This window comes from Artemia sp. Qi Xiang Cuo, chromosome 14 (genome assembly GCF_049724085.1).
Source record: "Artemia sp. Qi Xiang Cuo chromosome 14, ASM4972408v1, whole genome shotgun sequence".
Lineage (NCBI taxonomy): Eukaryota > Metazoa > Arthropoda > Branchiopoda > Anostraca > Artemiidae > Artemia > Artemia sp. Qi Xiang Cuo.
In genome coordinates this window covers 56,600,505-56,622,409 of record NC_142807.1, presented here as the reverse complement: position 1 = coordinate 56,622,409, position 21,905 = coordinate 56,600,505, and the positions used below count along the sequence as shown (strand labels likewise).

The 21,905-nt window shown below is 36.6% G+C and overlaps 2 protein-coding genes across 3 annotated transcripts in view; one reads left to right on the top strand and one right to left on the bottom strand.

Moving 5' to 3' along the window:
- The window catches only part of Ahcy (adenosylhomocysteinase), a 36,655-nt gene extending 18,217 nt beyond the window's left edge, over positions 1 to 18,438 (bottom strand). Inside the window, exons 1-3 of the mRNA XM_089100360.1 lie at positions 18,283 to 18,438; positions 9,247 to 9,437; positions 3,682 to 3,834 (exon numbers count right to left, since the gene is read on the bottom strand). Of these exons, the coding sequence (XP_088956486.1) occupies positions 3,682 to 3,834; positions 9,247 to 9,437; positions 18,283 to 18,307 (369 nt within the window). The 5' untranslated portion in view covers positions 18,308 to 18,438. The remainder of the gene's footprint in view (positions 1 to 3,681; positions 3,835 to 9,246; positions 9,438 to 18,282) is intronic.
- A 219-nt stretch (positions 18,439 to 18,657) lies between these two features.
- Positions 18,658 to 21,905, top strand: part of LOC148944665 (fork head domain transcription factor slp1-like) — a 98,683-nt gene continuing 95,435 nt past the window's right edge. Inside the window, exon 1 of one of the 2 annotated variants that reach the window (XM_089100361.1) lies at positions 18,658 to 18,739. The gene's annotated coding sequence lies outside the window, so the exon portion shown is untranslated. The remainder of the gene's footprint in view (positions 18,740 to 21,905) is intronic. The other variant, XM_089100362.1, reaches the window with a different exon arrangement.

Sequence of the window (21,905 nt, the reverse complement as noted above, 5' to 3'; positions counted from 1 at the left end):
AGCTTTCGATTCGAGATTAGCTCTCTGTTTGCTCTATTTGAGTATTTTGTTTGTTAAACAAAAATCTTGAATCATCTAGCATCAATTCACAAAAGTTAGAGGGGAGGAAAGTATGTTTTCCAAAATCCCGAGAGAAAAGGGGGATGGCATTTAAAGCAAGCTTTTAAGGGATCACCTTTATGCGATATCTATTCCCAACGAAAATATCTTTAATGAAACAATTCGATTATTCATGCTTTTCGGTGACCTTAGTTTTAATACCCTATTAACTAAAGACATAATTACACCCCTTTTCACTTTAATCGGATAATTTGATAAGGAACAAGTTATATCACTTTTGGGTCGAAAATATACAGAAATACCAATTCGTTATTTTCCGCTTGAATCGACAACATATTTTCTGTTTCCTTTTCTAGTGAAAACACCCCCCCCCCTTCCCTGCGATTTGTTCAGAAGTTCCCAAAAACTAATGAATACGCAAAATATATCTGCATAACCATCTCGAATAATCTGGCCCGTTATATTTTCTGGTATCTGCAAAATTCTAAAAACAAGCATTGAACTGAAAACTAAGTTTCCTTGAATTTCTTAGTAAATAAATCGCATGCTCAAATTGATCAAGACCATTTCCAGAACAAAACTTTTGAGCACCTTATAAAGTTGTATATTATTTTCGACAGGTCACTTATGGAACTTGTTGAGGTTCAATGGGTTTATTAAAAAAAAAAAAAAAAAAAAAAAAAAAAAAAAGCATCTCAATCCATCCCTGAACGCCGAAAACAACAATATTTACATTTTACTCTCAGACACGAACTTACCTCTCGTCTATTAAAATGACTAACCAAGTGCCAACTAAGTGAGCTCCTACCTCTCAGATCTTTTGGGGTCAGATTCAACATCACTGTACATGTTATATTCGAAGCGGAATCTGAGCAACATGAGCGTTGTCCTATCAGTTTCAGAGCAACCAAGCGTAGTATCATCGGTGAAAGCCAAAAACTCATCATTGTCATCTTCTGGCTAGAAAGAATCTTCGTCGTAACATAGATTAGAGCAGCGAAGATTTCTGCGCTCCGGGTTCAGCACTCTACACAGACCGTTAACGTGGATAACGTGGATCAGGAACAGCTGTGGTTCCAACATTGAGCCCTCGAGGACACAACAGTTGACGAATACATCGTTTCCTGAATCTTCTCCCACATAAATCCTGCTATCCCTAGGATAAGATCTAAACTAGTCCAGTGCAACGCCTATTATTCCTGTGTGTTCCAATTTCCCAAGAAGAACTGAATGGTATATACAATCAAAAGCTTCTCTGATATCTAGGAGAACCGCTGCAGGTAGTAGGCCAGAATCCAAGGGATTTGTTTTTCCATAAGCTCAAAGTCGTTAGCGCATCTTGGCTAGAGTACCCTGGTCTGAATCCAAACTGGCAATTATTAAGGAACTCTTTCTTCTCTATAAACTGGAGTAGTTGCTACTAATAAGGTTTTTTATTTTTTTTTTTTTTTTTTTTTTTTAATAATATAGATAGGCCTGTAACTATCCGGACCGACTTGAGTGCCTCCTTTATGCAGTGGAATTATTCTAACCTTTTTTTTAGTAGTTTTGGGAAAGTACCCTTTTGCAATGACAAATTTATCAAGTGATTGAGACTTAAGAGGCTCCATGATTGACAAGGCAACTGCTTTTAGCACTTCATTGCGTCCTCAATCGAACCCAGAAGCCGAATTGCCTCTTAGATTTCGTATGATTACTAGAATTTCAGATGAAGAGACAGGTTCAAGTGCCATTGACAAAGTACATGCCGGACCAAGGTAACCTTTAAAACATTTAAAGGGACTTGCAACAGAGGCTGCAATCTTATTGTCCTGCCCTGTAAAAAAAAAGAAAAAGAAAAAAAGACCAATGCATTTGCACGTTTTATGGTCCCATTGACAAATTAATTTGAACGGAGGCTCAGTTGAGGAGCTGCAAGGATTAAACTTTCCATATTTTCCGAAAGTTCTTTCCACTTTTAGCAATTTTCCCGTCAATGTAATGTCCTCATCATTCAGTTTCTACTTTATGAACCTCTGCTTAATTGAGACATTAGATATGGGATGTTTATGTTGTATGTTGAAATTCGTGAGGAGAGGAAAGTGATGAGAAGTGTCACATAACAGAACAGAGGCTAATATTGGGGGCAGTGTCGAAAAAATGTGCAAGTGACAGTTACTCGTGGAGAAATCGTTATTGAGGGGTATATATTCGAAGAAGACACTATCCTAAGCAGATCTATCGCACCGGAAGACAGGAAGAGTTAGACTGATATTGAAATATCCCATTAAGACAGCTTCATACCCTTGTTTCTTCAGAAGATCAGATATTTGGCTTACATTTCCCAAGAATGAAGAGACATATCCTGTCGGTGGACGGTAGAATTCTTCAACTGCTATTTGTTTCTGCAAAGGTAAGGCTATTGCTAGTAAAAGTGATTCATAAACTCCTTCAATATTTCGGATTAATTCCTAATTGGTCCATACTGAGCACTCTTGCCTTGTGTAAATAGCTAAGCCTCTTCTATTCATTGTTGATCTGAATAACAAAATGAAAAGTATATCTGGATTTCCAAAAAGGTACTGTTTGTCTCGTTAGAAAAGTTTCGCGAAGTCTAACTATATCTGGCGGCAACTGTTGAGAAAAAGTCAATAGATCAGAAAACAAAGAGCATAATCCTTGACCAGGAGCGTCCTAAGGCTCATTTCATTGAGAGAGGGGGGTGATCTTCATAAATTTTACCGAATTGCTACTTGATTTAAGCCGAATTTTCTGCAAAAATCAAGAATTTTGCTAAATTGCGGCAGATTTTGCAAAATTTTCGCCTTCGGCAAAAATTTACTGAATGCCTTTTTTTTGGGGGGGGGGGGGGCATACCCGCCCCTACCCCTCTCGAGATGCCTCTGCCCTTGACAGCTCAGTAAAGAGATCGGCCGGTCTTTTGGGATCAGTTTTATTTTTACATTTAAGTGATAGTTATCATAATTCTACTTGTATCGGAATATATCACGAGTTCTTTGGTAAATTCAGCTGAAGTGAAATCGGGCCTTAGGCCTCTCCAACATTCAACGTAAGTTAGAGTCACAGGTTTGCTACCTTTCAAAAAATGAACTCTTGAAGAATATTGTACGAGGAGTGCAGCTAATCTAACCTCATGCAGCTTGGTTCTGTGGTAGGGGGGGGGGCGTTGATTTAGTTGTAGTGGACTAATAACTGAGGCGTTTTCTCTTTAAGGTAAAAGCGCAAAAAAAAACAAAAAAAGACAGGTGTTAGTTAGCCAGACAATCTAGCTACTTTATTCGTAATTCCGGTAAACATCCTAGCCAATCAATAATATTCAGCTCTGAAAATAATCGTGTGACGTTTAAACACAGGTACTCAAAGCGAGTATTCTCATTTTACAATCAGAGTCAACAGGTTTCTGATACTCGCAAGAGTGTCCGCTTTTAATTTTTTCGTATGCCTGTCATTGGACAGGTTCTTTTGGCTCCAGCAGACTTGACAGGTATCAACAGATTAAAAACTGTATTTTAATAAGACTATTTTCCTTTTTCCTGAGAGGGTTATCTAATAGTGCAATCTTATTAGCTATTCAATGCTCCTGGCTTTTTACAATAAAAAGCAGTTGAATTTAATACTTACTTGACCATCAGGGAATATCACAGTCTGTTCAACACACCAGATATATTCTTCATCGGTTTCACCCTTCCAGGCGTAGACAGGGATTCCTCTTGCAGCCATAGCAGCCGCAGCATGATCCTGTGTACTGAAGATGTTGCAGCTGGACCATGTAACCTACAAAGACATATAATGATAATACACGACTAAAAAATGGGTAGCTACTTGATTCGAATTTCCGATAAGCCTTGCTTCCCCCCTCCCATTCCATCCCAAAAGAAGAAGAAGAAGAAGAACATCCCAAAAGAACGGAATTTATCCTGATATTCAAATAAAACAAAATTCTTCCAAGTATCTTTAGTTCATTTGGACACTTCTTAGAAGAAAGAAAAGAAGAAAATGCATCAATTTAGTCAAGCTTTGGATGGACGGGGTACAAAATACCAAAATTTCGCATCTTCTACGCTGCAATTTTTTTAATTTTTACAGATGAAGGGGTCCGTTAGAGAATTCCTTGCTAACCTATAAAAAGGTTAGTGTCTACCAGCCACATATCAAATAGAATAGTTTTCACATTAATGAAGATTGCATGGTTTTGAATAACTTATTTGTGAACTTCTCCATGCAATAAGAGACTTTGGAATCTATAAAAAAAAAAAAAAAAAAAAATCCAACTGTATCACATTTTAGAGCCGATAAGACCAGTCTTAGAATCATTGCTGTAACTTTGAGGGTGGGGCTTTCCAGGAGTTTGTTGAAATACCGGCAATCCAGGTTGAAAATTCTTTAAATAAGTTTCAAATAAGATTATACACCTTAAGTCACACAAAAAAAAAGAAAAAAAAAGAGACAAAATATAAATTCTTTGATACAACAAATATATGATTCGTTGATACAATGAATATATGTTTTCGTCCGGAAACAAGAAAATACGGTCATCCAAAATAAAAATATATTCAATATTAGCAAAACTGCATGTATCACGAATGTATGGTTTTATTTATCAAACTGTCACACTTTTATGTATCACACTGTATGTTTTTTTTCGGTACTTCCGTATTAGCCAGTACACACTCGAGAAGTGAAGTTAGGCTAATTCTAAAGAAATATACCGAAATATGATGAAAATATAATACTTTAGTTTATATAATAATATAATTTGGGCTATATATTTGCACATTAGCGGGAGAGGATGGTTATAAATTGACCTAACCTAACCTTACCCCCCCCCCTAATGTGCAAATATATAGCCGCATTGTCTCTCATCATTTGTCTTTGTGGCTATGAAACCGGTTTTGTTAGATCTTACACTCAGCAAACTTCTCGAGTTGGTACACCATGAATAACCAGTTTACTTATAGGAGAATTTAATGCTTTTATCTCGGCCTTTATGAGTATATTTCCAGCTATAAAATGAGCTTAATAAGAAATATTTCAACACGCATTGTTTGCTTTCGCATTACACGAAATAAACTGATTTTGGGAAAAAATATGAAATTTTGCATTTCTCTAAATAGGTTGAAACATATGCTAAAGGGTTCTCTGATTTTCTGAATTTGATGATGCAATTTTCACTAATTCCGATGAAGGAGGAGCGTGCGTAACTGTGTTGGCCTCAGGCGGCTTGTTGCTGTGGTGAATTTTTAGTAGTAGTAGTAATTTTCACAAATATCACACGCCTTAAGGTGATTTTCTCATTTTTCAAAAATTGCACACATTTTCTCAGACTCATAAGTTTGGACAAATGCCTTTAACCTCACTGGTGGATCCAGGGACCCCCCCCCCCCTAATATTTTTTCTGGCGCCCTCTCCTCCTGTTTTTTTAGAATTAATTTGTCAATTTGATCAATTATTGGCACCTTTGTCACATTGCCCCCCCCCAAGATTTTTCTCATTGGCACTCTTGCAATATTGCCCCCCCCCCCCAAGATTTTGTTCTAGATCTGCCCCTGTTTAACCTCAATGAATTTTATATACTTAGGATTCCAATTTTTCTGGTACTTTATCAAACACATACACATTATTTTTTTATGATGGAGGGGGAAGGCAAATGATAATAAAATTGACAATTTGAATAAGAAGTTCTCAGATGCTCGGAAAAAATTCAAGATCTCGGGCGGTCCTAGGCCCCTTCGCCCTATGCGCAGCTCTGGTACTTAGTTTTATTAAAAAAAACATGTTTTTTGAATTTCTGTACAAATAAACGAGAAAACACAGGAGAAAGAAGAAGAAAAAAAAGTTTATCACAGCCATTGTAAAAAAAAAGAAGGAAAAAGAGGCAAATATTTTGGTCTAGACCTCCACTCAACCGTCCTCAATGCAGAAATATTATATTGTATATTATTGTTGCTCTTTTTTCTGCAATAAGGATGGTTAAGCGGAGAACTCAACCAAAATATTTGCTTCTCTATTCTTTCATTACCTGTTACTTATAACGTTCTTTGTTCTTCAGGCTCCAACGTTTTCTCGTTTTGTCACACTTATGGTGTTATCTAAGAAATCTAGTTTCTGTTACTGCAGGTACGGGTCGTTCTTTACTCACAGTCTATTTGCACAAAGTGTTTCATAAGGTCCAAATATGAGCCTAGCCAGAAATATTTTCTCACGCATGAAGTATGTTTCCTTGGCACGAGGTAAACACTTTGAGAAAGGTTTTTGGTGTGGAAAATATCATATTTTAACATTATATTCCACAATTTGCGAGATTCTGCATATTTTTGGCCCTAACAATTTACACTAATAGAATTAATATTTTGGAATTGTAAAAACTTCAAGATTTTAAACTGTCTTTCCCCTGTGCCTCAGATTGACCACAACCCTCATAGCTTATAAGCTTCAAATGAAGAGAATGCAAAACTGATGAGAGGAACACACATTACCTTCATTTGAAACTCGCTTTACAAGTTGAGTGTTTGAAAAAAGAGCACTCGCCTTAACCTAGTATATCCGTTATAACGCTTAAACAAGTATATCAAATTAGCTTTCCAACAACGTGTATGAAACCTCTAGAGGTATTTAAATAATTTCGGAGACCACACTGCCTTTCCATGACGATAAAATAAAAGTTCAAAATAGGGATATAATCCTTTTTAATAGACAGTGTATAGAGATTCACAAAAAATACCAGATATTTTGGTCACATATACAGTGACCGTCATCGGTAGTAAAACTTCTTACTACTGAGGACGGTCACTGTATATGTGACTGAAATATCTGGTATTCTTGTGAATGTCTATACACTGTCTATCAAAAAGGATTGTATCCCTATTTTGAACTTTTATTTTATCTAGAGGTATTATACAAAATTGAACAAATCAAGTTTAAATTTTGCCCATTTTTATTGATAAATAATCCATTTCAATAAAACGTTCCGCTTCGAGATATCGAGAACCTACACCACAGAAAATATAAGTTTTTAGGATTTAATTTTTTTTTGCATTTCTCCTCACTAACTTTCCCAGTAAAGAGTTAAGAATATTTCAAATAAGTTATAGTCTGTTTCTATTTGTTACAACCCTACTATCCACATCTGTGCTCTATCTTATCAAACTTACTTCGGAAGGTATCCCCTCGGGTTTCCCACTCTTCGACATCGATTACAGATTTTGAATAGGGGTGGCAATTTGATGGGGAGGGGTCAAGCCATTTCTTACCCTAGATTTTGAAAAATACTTTTTTTCGTATTTTTATTGAAAACCCGAAAAACATTCGCCCCTCGATTTTGGATACATTTTGCCCCTCCTCGGACTTTTTCATGAATTGGCACCACTGAACTTGGATCCTCACGCAGGGGCGCAGCTAAGAATGGGGGGGGGGGAGGGAGACCCCCCCCCCCAAATTCCAAGGTGTCGACACACAGCGTCGACACGTTCGAACCTTTTCCTATTTACCTCGGAAATGTAGCTGTCCGCATTTGTCAGCAAACTGAACGATTTTGTGGACACATTCTTTATATCCCTCCCCTCAAAACCCTAGCTACGCCCCTGTCATCACGTAAAGTGTGGCAACCTCTTGACTTAACGTACTTTAAGGGACAGTCAACGAATATTGGTGTCAAAGGCGCACACGGGAGGGAGCACACAATCCCTTGATTAAAACGTCACCATAGCTAGGGGCTTTCTCCCTCCATTTGTCAAAAGAATCAATGCACAAAAAATGGAAATTATTCCTAAACGGGATTTTTTTTTTAGTAGTAAAATTTTGCTTCAAAAGCCATTACGGTTTCCTTAACAGCCTTATAGGTTGTGTCAAAGAAACTTCCAAGTCGAAAATAGGGAAAGAAACCTTAAAACTGCTTGGTCAGAATCTCATGGGTCAGAAATTAGCATTAATTTAATGGTTATCCTTTAGCAAGATAAAATGAGTTATTCATAAACAGCTTGCTATGCCTTATCAAATATTCAAAGTCAAGGAAAAGTTTACATAGTTACAGAAGAATTATGCATTCATCAGACCAGTCAAACCGGCTTCACATTCTGGCTGAGAACCAAAAGGGTGCATCAACATTAGCGTCCATGCCTATGATAAACCAGTTACATGAAACTTCAGCAATGATGAAGCATACTGCTTATTTCCTATATAGCATTAGTAGTACGGAGATTTTTTTTTTTTTATTAGATACGAAACATGGCCAGGGGGAGGAGGCAAATTGGCTGCTTTTGGTCCCACCCAAAAATAAATTCGAAAATTGAAACGAGAGGAAATTGATTTAAAATTTGTCATTACTATGGGCAGATACAGAATTAATTTTTGGGGTCCTGATAAAATTTGGTTCCCCCATCGGCATTTTTCCGATTTAAAAATTATGCCTTAAATCTTAACTCTGATTCTTGAATTACCAACTTCATGCTTCAGAGTTGAGACATTGTTCAACTAGATATATTATGAACGGGATTCATAATTGGTGTTAAAGTCGTTGCAGACAAATTATTATTGATACAAGATTTGCAAATCAGTTTATTTCCATTGCAATACAATCATGTATCTTGTTGGCTTTTTAAATGCACAAGAATAGGACATCATTCACACGATTTTTTTTTCAAAATTAAGGCTCTAAAATATAGTCAGCCAAATGGTGCACGTCCTGCCCATGACCCACCAAAATAGTGTCATGCCTCACCGGTGGGACCTGCTCCCCACATTGGGAATGACAGTTTTAGATCCAATAGCATTTGCATTTTTGTTGCAACTTTTTTTTATTAATAAATCTAACTCAATAATTAAATTCAATTAACAACTGATACAACTTATCAACAAACATTGCTACTACTAACTATGCATAAATGAACTAATTCAACTGAAAACAAAGCTCATTTAAATTAAAAACAAAGTTAAAAGCTAAATAAACATTTAAGGAAAAAGATAATAACTATGCAATTTTTCTAGTTAGTATCCACTATTAAAATTCTAAGTTCCACATTCTTTAAAAACAGTCATAGTATATAACCTGTAGGAAAATCAGGACCAATAGCACAAGTCTTAGTAAAGATTATAAAATCTTAATAGAAACAATTTTCAAAATTCAGTACAACTTAAAAATGTCATCCACTTGGTCAGAATAATGCAAAAAAGATGAAATAGCAATGTTACCTCAGCTCCCAAATCAATTAAAGTTTCAATCAGAACAGCTGTTTGGACTGTCATATGCAAGCAACCAGCAATTCTAGCTCCTTTCAATGGCTTGAGAGGGCCATACTTTTTCCTGATGGTCATCAAGCCAGGCATTTCATTTTCGGCCATAACGATTTCCTTTCGCCCCCATTCAGCAAGGCTGATATCAGCTAAAATTTAATATAAACCGATTTATTTTTTATTTGTATTAGTCATAAATAAATATATCCAAAAAAGGACATTTAAGCTAATATAAAAAAACGTCATTTTAAGTATATGTGAATCATTAAAAGTTAACCATTACAGGCAGCATAATAGCAACTCCTTAAAGAGTGAACAGGGTTCTCTACATTATTTTTTTTCACTTAGGGGCTTTGCACAGAAGGAATTATTGCAGAGACTTCGGAAGGGGTCCATTCGATTGGAAAATGAAAGTTCTAGAGCCTTTTATGAGAGTCAAAGTGATTAGACGACAAAAAAGCCCCCCTTCCACACCCCTTTCTTCCCCAAAGACATTCGATCAAAATTTTGAGATAGTTATTTTGTTCAGCATAATTGAGAGATCCAATAACTATTCCTTTGGGGAAGACCCCCCCCACCCGAGTCCCTGGGATAAGGGCTGTGAGCGATAAAATTCGCCCATTGTTTACAAAGTAGTATTTGTTATCAGGAGAGGGGAACACCTTTGACCCTTCATATCCACAAAAGTCAAGGACATTCAAATGAAGCTTTCAGGAAATGTTGAGGGGGTGTTGTGCTAAATAAAAACACACTATGTATAAGCAGGTTGTCAAAAGAACATACCTCAGGAACAGGTTAGGGTATTAAGTTTGAACCTTCAGGAAATAATAAGGAGGATAATCAATTGACTAAAATGTAACATGTGCATGCTACTACTGCTGCAACTATTACTTCCATATTGACTACTACCAACATTAAGATCAATCCGGTAAAAATTTCAAGAAATATTGAGAGGGAAGTTTAACTAAATCAAAGCATACTATATGTATGAAAGTTGTCAAAAGGGCATATCAACAATATCTTATGAACAGCTTAGAGTATTAAATTGAAACCTTTAGAGCACGTTGTGGGGGATGTTTATCTAAGCAAAAGGTAAAATTTACATGCCACTTCTACTACTTAAACTCCTATTACTATTAATTATAGGCAGCGCAATAACGCTGCCTAAGTAAAGAACGATGTTGGCACAATCTATATATATATTTTTTTTTTTTTTTGGTTTGTTTTTAGACCAGGACAGGACACTTCGCATAGAAGTTGTCACAGAAACTTCAAAAGCGGCTCATTCGATTGGAAATTGAGAGGACTAGTGCCTTTTTTAATAGCCGAAACTGATTGGAGGGCAAAAAGCCCCCCCCCCCGCATGCCCATCATTTCCCAAAGCGTATCCAATCAAAATTTTGAGATGGCCATTTTGTTCAGCGCAGTAGAAAGACCCAGAAATTATATCTTTGAGGGTGGCAACTCCCCCATAACCCTCAGGGCCAGAGTTGTAAGTTACGCCCTGGGGGCATATAAGGTTTTATAGAAAGGGAAGTCGTATAAATTCTGACGGGGCTCTTTGGATTGCAAATCAGAAGCTCTAGTGCCCTTTTTAAGAGATAAAGTGATCAGAGGGTAGCCCCCCCCCCCCACAAACGTAGCATTTTCTCGAAATCAATGTAATAGAAATTTTGAAATATCCAATTTATTCAAAATAGTCCAAAGATCATATAACAAGGCTTTTGGGGCTGAAACAAACTCCCCAGCGCCTGGGGGCAAGTGTTTTAAGTTATGCCACAGGGGCATTAGGGTTTATATGGAAGGGATGGTTGTATAAACTTTAGAGGAGGCTCATTTGAGTGAAAATTGGAAGTTCTAGTTCCCTTTTAAATGTCAAAAGTGATAAAGAGCAACTACCCTTCTACTACTACTTCTACTATTACGACGACTGCCCCCTTGTTGGGGCCCCTTCCTATCTTTAACAGGGACAAGTCCAGATTAACTATACCCTCTCAGTTTATTAACATGCCAGCAAGGGCGGATCCAGGATTTTTTTCGGGGGGGGGGGGGTACTAATTTTATACTTTTTTCGGGGGGGGGGAGGGGTTTACTAATTTTTTACTCAGTTTTCGACTAATTTTACTGATTTTTACCAAGGTTTTACTAATTTTCGACTTATTTTCGACTCGGTCAAAAATTTCGGGGGGGGGGGGTTCAAACCGGGTTCCCCCCCCACCCACCCCTGGATACGGCCTTGCATGCCAGAACGAGGTGTTCATATTATGCCGTCTGGCTTCATTGTCCACATCATTGGCAGTTTTATCTATGGTCTCAACTTCACACCTCATTAATTCACATTTTAATGTTTTCTCCGCTTTCATTACATTCCGCTTATTTTCATATAATCTACCACTTGTATAATTCTCGTAGAGGCCCCTCCTCTCTATTAAACATATAGCATTTTCACTTATATTACTAGCTGCGTTTATAACTTTCTTCCCTAAGACACCATCAGTAAATTCTCAAAAAAATTCCCCAAAAATATTCAATTCATCTTCAACATTGTCAAATTTAAACTCTACTGTTTAGTATTTACCTGTTCCTGAAAAATTTCTCTCAAATTCATATCTTGGAGTCTATCAGTGTCAACAACAAAACAGAACTTTTTTATTAATCATTTTAAGAGGCGTTTATTTAATGACTTTAAAATATAAACAATTCCAACAAGGTTGAACACGAAAAGATTCTAACTTGTGGTATACCCCATGATGTTACCTCATATTTGCAGAATACTGAAAAAATGAGTATGGGATTTCAGCTACACAGGACTTCAGTTGCTTGTGGTTCAGTTGCAGTGGAACCAGTCAACTTATTATCTGAGTTGGAGATTAAGTCTTCTTTCTTCTGAGCAAGTTTTGTGGCAGAAGTGGAACTGATGGTAGGGCAACGTTTTCATTTTGTTTGCTTCCGATAGGCATGATCTTTGATGGTTAGCCCACTTGCATAGTCATCAAGAATGACATCAGCTAATCCAAAAAACTTCTGCACAAAATCTACATAAGAAGAAGCTACCTCTCTGTACGTAGATAAGTGCCCCATCATACCAAATGAAGTAGCCAGCCTCCATTCACAACACAGTGGTATGTTTCTGTTGGCATTAATTGATCCTTGGGTTTATGCTGCATCCATATATCAACTGCACGCACAGCCTTGTCTGCCAGGCGCATGGCTTCATGAGACTCAAATAGGGCAGGTGGGAATGTCAATAGCTCTTATTTGAACGTATTGCCCATATTCGAGCCCTTTGTTGACACTACAGCACAGAGCTGTTGAAATAATAGGGCCGTTCTTTTACTCATCTTTGTGCTAAGATCTAACATCTTTTGACAAAGAACGCTTAAAAGTGAGAGTATCTTGACTGTAGTAGACATGTCCCAGATGGGCTGATTGAACTGATTAACTGCACCAAGTTGGTCAGTTGCGGTTCAGCTGATTGTGAATGTAGGTTCAGCCAAATGAACATTATTTTGACTCCAACAAGGAACCTGCTGACTGTTTCTCACGTTTCTTCTCTCTTATTTGTAAAGCTTCATGAAGCTCCCCAAGCCCCCTGCTCTACTGGAGATTATTCCAAACCCCCAGACCCCCCCCCAGTAATTTACAGCTCCAGAACTGGTAATTTTAGCTCTACAACCCTGGTCTACAGTCTAAAGTATGTTCCAGGAAGGTACCTACCTCCACTCCTTCTCCCTCTAGAGGTTCCTGACCTTTGATGACCTTTCTGTGTGCTATAAAAATGAAAACTTGCAAAATAGATATTCTGCTTAAATGAAATACAACAGAATTGTTTTCAGCTTCACAACTTTGATCAATCCCAATTTATAAGGTTTTAAAGGTGTGCAAATACATTTCCTAAATTTTGAAGAAAAAAAAATATAAAAAACTACAGAAATAAAAGAAATAAGAAATAAAAAAACAACAATGCTTTCTAGAAGCACCGTATATGCCCCCAGGGCATAAAATACAACCCTTACCCTAAGGTCTGTTAGGGTGGTTGTCATCTTCTAAGACCAAATTTCCAGAACTTTCAACTACGTTAAACAACATGGCTATCTCAAAATTTTGATTGGATGTGTTTGGGGAAGTGGTGGGCGTGAGAGGGGAATTAATCGCCTTCCAATCACCTTTGACTATTAAAAAGAGCACAAGCCACTCCAATTTCCAATTGAATGAGCACTTTTTGAAGTTTCTACAACAACTTCTTTGATATGAAATGCCCTGCTCTGAAGAAAAAAATTAATATATAATACATTGTGCCAACATCGTTCTTACATGCCCTCAGGGCATAACCTAAAACTCTTGCCTTAATGTCTTTGAAGGAGTGTTCTCTTCGAAAACTTTATTCACGTGATGAAAAAATCTACACAGAACAAATTAGCTATCTAAGAATTTTAATTGTATTTGGTTGGTTGTATAATGGGCATGGGGGGGGGGGCTAGTTGCTAACCAAACCCTTAAGACTACTAAAAAGGGCACTAGCCCTGCAAATTTCCAATTGAATGAGTCTCTTCTGAAGTTTCTACAACAATGCCTTCTATAAAAACTTTATATGCCCCCAGGACATAATTTAAAACCCTTGCCCTGAGGGTTGTGGGGGAGTGTCCTCCTCAAAAACATATTTTCTATCTGGAAATCAACTATGCTGAACAAAATGGCTATCTAAAAATTTTCATTGGATGTGTTAGGGGGAATGATGGCCTGGGGGGGGGGGCTAGTTGCCCACCAATCACTTTTGACTATTAAAAAGGGTAACAGCCCTTCGAATTTCCAATTGAAGGAGCCTGTTTTGAAGTTTCTACAACAACGCCTTCTGTAAAAACCTTATTTGCCCCCAGGGCATAACTTAAAAACCTTGCCCTGAGGGTTTTGGGGGAGTGTCCTCCTCAAAAACATATTTTTTTTATCTGGAAATCAACTATGCTGAAAAAAATGGCTATCTCAAAATTTTGATTGGATGTTTTTGGGGGAATGATGGGCATGGGAGGGGACTAGTTGCCCTCCAATTACTTTTGAATATTAAAAAGGGATATAGAAATCTCAATTTCCAATCAAATGAGCCCCTTTTGAAGTTTCTATGACAACCCGTTCCATATGAAGTGCCCTGCTCTAAAGGAAAAAAAATAATACATAGTATATTGTGCCAACATTGTTCTTATATGCCATCAGGGCATAACTTAAAACCCTTGCCCCAAGGGTTGTGGAGGAGTGTCCTCCTCAAAAAGATATTTTCTATCTGGAAATCAACTATGCTGAACAAAATGGCTATCTCAAAATTTTGATTGGATGTTTTTGGGGGAATGATGGGCGTGGGGGGGGGGGCTAGTTGCCCTCCAATCACTTTCGACTATTAAAAAGGACACTAGCCCCCTCCTTCACGCCTTGCTCTTTACGTTACTTTAGCGTAAAGAGCTAGGGGTTGAGGAGGGGACAGCCCCTTTCATATACGGAATAATTATTGTTCATTTTAAGTTTTAACGTTGCTCCTTACTTTCAGTTTCAGTTCTTATTTAATTTCAATTATTCCATATATGAAAGGGGCTGTCCCCTCCTCAACCACTAGCTCTTTACGCTAAAGTAATGTAAAGAGCAAGGCGTGAAGGAGGGGACAGTCCCTGTCATATACGGTATAATTGCTGTTTGTTTTAAGTTTTTAAGTTTTAATGTTGCTCCTTACTTTCAGTTAAAAAAAAAACTTATTTTTATTACTTAATCTCATAAAGACGATACTTTTGTCAGCATATGAAGAACTGTGTATATTGCAATTATATCTGTCTGGTTTATATGCAAAGTAACACCAAAGACAAAAATTAACGTACAAGAGAGTAGTAAAGAATTATGGTATACAAAGTAATATTTGGCAGGGATAGTCACTAGTGATAAATCACTAGGGGTGGCAACATGATTGGATGATTTTTGGGGATTTGGGGAACCAAATTTTTTTGGGGTGGCACAGAGATTTCTGGGAAAATCCCCAAAAACATGGGAATAGTGCAAGCCTTGTTTGATTTCTAATCAGGAAAATCAAGATACTTAAACCACACAAGAAAAGAAAAGCTTTAATTTTGCGGTTGAGGCACTAAAGAATTGCCGCAAAGTTAATTCAAAGTCAACCAAACACCACCACCTCTTCCAGCGGCATGCCAGCAACGTTGTGACACTTCAGTGGCGGTCAACCGAGCCTCTTATCGGCCGCATTTGGTTGATGCGCCGGCATAGTGCTGGGGTGTAGGTAAGACACAGAGTGCTACCAACATCAGAATCAACTTAAGAGGATAAGTTATGTCATGGGATGATGTTAGTTAAAAAGCTTCTAAAGTAGAATTTTGGAAAATTTTGAGTTTGGGGGGAAGGGGGATTCCAAAAACATCTTCCCGTAACATAATTTGTCCTCTGAAGTTGATTCTGATATTTGTAGTGCTCTCTCTATTAGTGCTTTAGAAATATTTAAAAAGCTTCTAAAGTAGAATTTTGGAAAATTTTGAGTTTGGGGGGAAGGGGGATTCCAAAAACATTTTCCAGTATCATAATTTGTCCTCTGAAGTCGATTCTGATATTTGTAGCACTCTATCTATTAGTGATTTAGAAATATTTAAAAAGCTTCTAAAGTAAAATGTTGGAAAATTTTGAGTTTGGGGGGAAGGAGGATTTCAGAAACATTTTCCCACAACACAATTTGTCCTTTGAAGTTGATTCTTATGTTTGTAGCGCTCTATCTATTAGTGCTTTAGAAATATTTAAAAAGCTCCTTAATTATAATTTTGGAAAATTTTTACTTTGGGGGGAAGGATGATTTTAAGAACCGCTCCATATGATATAATATGTCCTCGGAATTTGATTCTGATGATTTTAGCACTGTATCTATTAGTTATTTAGAAATATTTAAAAAACTTATAAAATAAAATTTTCAGTTTGGGGGGAAGGGGGATTTTAAAAACCTCTTCCCGTGATATAACGTGTCCTCTGAAGTCGATTCTGAAACTTGTAGCGCTCAATCTATTGGTGCTTTAGAAATATTTAAAAAAGCTTCTAAAGTAAAATTTTGGAAATTTTTGAGTTTGGGGGGAAGGGGGATTTTAAAAACCTCTTCCTGTGATATAACGTTTCCTCTGAAGTTGATTCTGATGTTTTTAGCACTATCTATTAATGCTTTAGAAATATTTAAAAAGCTTCTAAAGTAGAATTTTGGAAAATTTTGAGTTTGGGGGAAGGGGGATTCCAAAAACATCTTCCCGTAACATAATTTGTCCTATGAAGTCGATTCTGATATTTGTAGTGCTCTATCTATTATTGCTTTAGAAATATTTAAAAAGCTTCTAAAGTATAATTTAGGAAAATTTTGAGTTTGGGGGGAAGGGGGATTTCAACAACATCTTCCCATGACACAAATTGTCCTCTAAAGTCGATTCTGCTGTTTGTAGTGTTCTATGTCTTAGCGCTTTAGAAATATTTAAAAAAGCTTCTGAAGTAGAATTTTGGAAAATTTTGAGTTTGGGGGGAAGGGGGGTTTTAAAAACCTCTTCCCGTGATATCACGTGTCCTCTGAAGTCGATCCTGATGTTTTTAGCACTCTATCTATTAGTGCTTTATAAATATTCAAATAGCTTCTAATGTAGAAATTTTGGACAATTTTGAGTTTGGGGGGAAGGGGGATTTAAAAAACCTCTTCCCATAATATAACGTGTCCTCTGAAGTCCATTCTGATGTTTTTATCAATATATCTATTTTGGAAAATTTTGAGTTAGGGGGGAAGGGGGATTTTAAAAACCTCTTCCCGTGATATAACGTGTCCTCTGAAGTCGATTCTGAAATTTGTAGTGCTCTATCTAGTAGTGCTTTAGAAATATTTAAAAAAGCTTCTAAAGTAAAATTTTAAAAACGATTAGGTTATTTTTACTGGTCCCTCTTGTCAAATCCTTTCCCTAATTAATACAGTTTAAATGGTCTTATCAACACAGAGGTGTTTGGCATGTGCCTGCTACCCTCAAGGGTAAGGGTTTCTGATAAGCAAAGTTGTGACATCACAACAAACCTGGTTTTATTATAGCCTACCATAACAATAGTCAGCAAGGATAGGAAATTAAATGGTTTAGGATTTAAATATGATTTTGGAAAATATTTTAATGAACAAGGTTAAAAGCTAAAGTTGTGTAAGGTAAGCAGTGATTTATAATTATGATAGTAATATAGGATTAAATATGAGTTAAAAAAACTAGTAATGTGCAGTAATTTACCATTATATAGAGGGGGAGGAGTGGAGGTAAGTGCTTCAAAGTACCTTCCCGAGACATACCTTAGCATGTACATCCATCCCTGAAAGTTTCATTTTCCTAACCCAACCCCTTTCCAAGATAGCCAAAAGTAACTAAAGTAGAATTTTACCGGCTATACCTAACCTAACCCTGAATTTACATATATAGGGGGGGGGGCAGAAATTCATTTCCAATAGAAATGCTTATTATATTTGTAATCAGCATAAAAAAAGGTATGGAATGGTGTATTCACTTTAGTCCTAACTCAATAATATGATTTGGTAGATATTGACCAAAATGCTTATTATATTCGTAATCAGCATAAAAAAAGGCATCAAATTGTGTATTCACTTTAGTCCTAACTCTATAATAGGATTTGGTAGAACTTTACCAAAATATTCAATATTTAGCCTAGGCCTACCAATGCTTCTTGGGGAATTTACATTTTGAGCCCTTAACAGGGCCAAAAGAGCATAGGCTACAGTAAGAAACCTAACCTAACCCTGAATTGGCATATATAGGGGGGAGGGGGCTGAAATTCATTTCTGATAGAAATGCTTATTATATTCGTAATCAGGATAAAAAAAGGCATTGAATGGTGTATTCACTTTAGTCCTAACTCAATAATATGATAGATATTGACCATTAATTTAGGCTAAGTTCTGGAAAAACAATCTGGATTGAAGAAAGTCAATGTACATACCAACTTTGTATGGAAGCTTGGACATTTTAATCCTATTTTGAAGTGATTCAATATCCTAAATGATGTTTAACCTGGAGCAGTTGGAAAAGCAAAGAAGTTGTATATAAATTTTTGATGAATTTATACTAAAACAAGGACGTATATTACGTTGAAACAAGGGTGAACATGGAAGACACAAATTCAAGGGAAATCAATTGCCAAAAATCATTAGCTTTAGAGTTGACCTTAAATATACTAATTTCAGTTATTTAAGATTTTTCTTTGAATGTAACTTTAATAATATACATTTTGAACCATCTTTTATAGTTGCTTAGGAGGCATTTAGGGATAACATTTTGAAACGGATTTTAACAACTATTTCGATTTCAGCTAATGCTGGTTTATAGGCTAGGCGTCACACCGCCCAATGAAGTTTTGATCTGACCTTAAATTTTTGAAAATAAACAAGTTCTCTACAGTAAGATATATTTACCTTGTAAATTGTATACTACTCAGTGACACCAATTGGCAAAATTGTATGGGAGGTGGGGTCAAGGGTAAAAATGAAGATACAAGAAAAGTATAAGCCTAATGTACAATTAGGTCTGCTGAAATTGAAGCATACTAGGATACAAGGTAAATTTTTATCAAATCATATTATTGACTTACAAATAAAGTGAATATTACACTTTATGCTTTTTTTATGCTCTTTCCAAATAGGCTAGGGTAAGACACCCAGTAGTCGGCCACCTGCCTATTCTCGGACAGAATGTAACTAACAGGGAACCTACCTCTAGACACCTGCCTATTACACTAGACACCTGCCTTCTAAAAACTTTCTAGGCACATTAGCCTAGAGGTAGGTTCCCTGTTAGTTACATTCTGTCCGAGAATAGGCAGGTGGCCGACTACTGGGTGTCTTACCCTATGATAATAATTTTTGTTGGAAATGAATTTTACCCCCACCCCTTTATACCAATTCAGGGTATATATTTGCACATTAGGGGGGTAGGGGTAAAGTTTAAACTTACCTCCCATTTACATCAAAATAAAATTTGCCCCCCCCCCCCTGTGCAAATACCTACCCTGAATTGGTATATATAGGGGTGGAGATAAAATTCATTTCTGACAAAAATGATTATTATATTCAGAAAGAGCATAAAAAAGGCATCAAGTGGTATATTCACTTTATTTGTAAGTCAATAATATGATTTGGTAAAAATTTACTGGATACAATTTTTCTTCATAATATGCATAAAATCATAGTTAGGTATATTCATTCCTAAAAGTTTCTCTAGCCTAGGCTACTTGCAAATCCCTAATCTTCTTCTTATAGCCTAATGTGCAAATATATAGGCTAGTCCAAATGATATTATTGTACAGTTGGTCCAGTGACTTTTCAAATTTAGTTAGCCTACTAAAAAGGCAGGTAAGAAATAGGGTAAATATTTACCAAATCATATTATTGAGTTACAACTAAAGTGAATATACCACTTGATGCCCTTTTTTTTATGCTCTTTACAAATATAATAATCATTTTTGTTGTAAATGAATTTTAGCCCCCACCCCTATATAGACCAAGTCAGGGTATATATTTGCACCGTCGGAGGGGGGGGGTAATTTTATTTCTGATGTTACTGAGAGGTAGGGTTAAAATTTCCCTCCAGCCCCCCTAATGTGCAAATAAATGCCCTGAATTGGTATATATAGGGGTGGGGGCTAAAACTCATTTACAACAAAAATGATTATTATATTTGTAAAGAGCATAAAAAAGGCACTGAGTGGTATATTCACTTTAGTTGTAACTAAATAATATGATTTGGTAAATATTTACCAGAAATAGACATAGGCTAGACTACTCTTAGAATTAGAGTTCCATCTTGAATCAAAACATAGGCCTAACATTTATTTGCATCAGAGATTAAGGTAAATTTTTCACAGTTCTTATTATTGGCTTATAAATAAAGTAAATATACCACTCAATGCCTTTTTTTATGTTCTTTCCAAATATAATATGTATAATATGAATTTTACCTCCACTCCTATATATACCAATTCAGGGTATATATTTGCCCATTATGGGGGGAAGGGGTAAAGTTTAAACTTACCTCTCATTTATAACAGAAATAAAATGTACCCCCCCCCCCTAATGTGCAAATATATCCCCTGAATTGGTATACATAGGGGTGGGGGTAAAATTCATTTCCAACAAAAATGATTATCATATTTGGAAAGAGCATAAAAAAGGCATCAAATGGTATGTTTACTTTATTTGTAAGTCAATAATATGAACTGCAATAAATTTACTAAAATTAACCATTGAGCAGTGGCATAATTTTGTCAAAATCATAAGAGAGGCTAAGTTAGAGCCAATTTTTCCAAATCAAGTGAAAATGACAGTGAAAACTGAAAAATTACTCTTATATTACCATAAAAGCAAAGATATACAAAAGAAAACTGACCTGTTTCTCTGGATACTTGAATTATGCAGGCTTATCTTAGTTTTGACAAGATTTTTTGGCACAAACCAAATTTCAGCTGAGGGGGGCAAACTGAGCCCTGGGGGGAAATTTGGGCTCAGAGAGGGCAGTTGACCCCCCCCCCCCCCCCTCCTGGCCCCATAGAAAATTACACCCCTGCCCTAGAAGGGTAAGCATTTGTAAATTTTACAACACCAAAACATATTTCTACAGTTACCATGAAAATAGATGCATTGCACCAGCCCACCTCTGCATAGCCTATGCTAATATTATGATTAACCAGTTGTGCTGTCACCAATGTTTTTTTTTCTGAACTGGTTGGGGAAATAATGAGGGTGAGTAGTAAAATTTAAGAAAGCTTACCATCTACATAATTTTTCACCTGTTTCAGGAAAAGGGATTTTTTGGTCAAAATTTGGTAATTACTAAGCCTCTTTGTACTATGAGGTGAAATCAATTTTCTAATGTTGTTTACATGCTTCATAGCCAATTTTGTCAGGTATAGCATATGAAAATGCTGAATTTGGCTATTTCCTGATTCAACCTATTTGTTCTCCTATCTGGGGAATAAATAGAAATTTCATGTGTAACAAAAGGTTTACATCAATTCTATTTGCAGCAGAACTACTGAAAGAACTGTATCAACTGACAACAGTTGGAACTGTACCAAAAAATAAAAGGGAAATTTTAGAAGAGCTGCTTGTGAGCAAATGGAGGATTACAGGAACCTCAACATTCTGTTTCAGTCAGGAGCCAACTCTAGTGTCTTATCTTGCTAAGCCATCAAAAATGGTCCTGCTTCTGTCAACTTGCCATGAGGGTACCAGTGTCACATATCCAATCCAGAACCCTGAGATCATTGAACACTATAATTACACCAAAGACAGTGTTGACTCATTTGAACAACTGTATAATTCAGTGTCAGCTGCCCAGAAGACCAGCATGTGACCCATATGCATGTTTTATAGGCTGATCAGCATCACATGCATCAACAGTTTTGTCGTCTACTCCTTCACTATCTACAAATCTGGCACAAACTACTTTCACAAAAGGCTTTTGTGAATGTTCTGGCCAAAGAGTTGACCCAGCTGTATATGGCTGCTTGTTTAGATACCTCAACTTAGCAGCACTTGATTAGACTTGATATAAGTCAAACAACAGAGG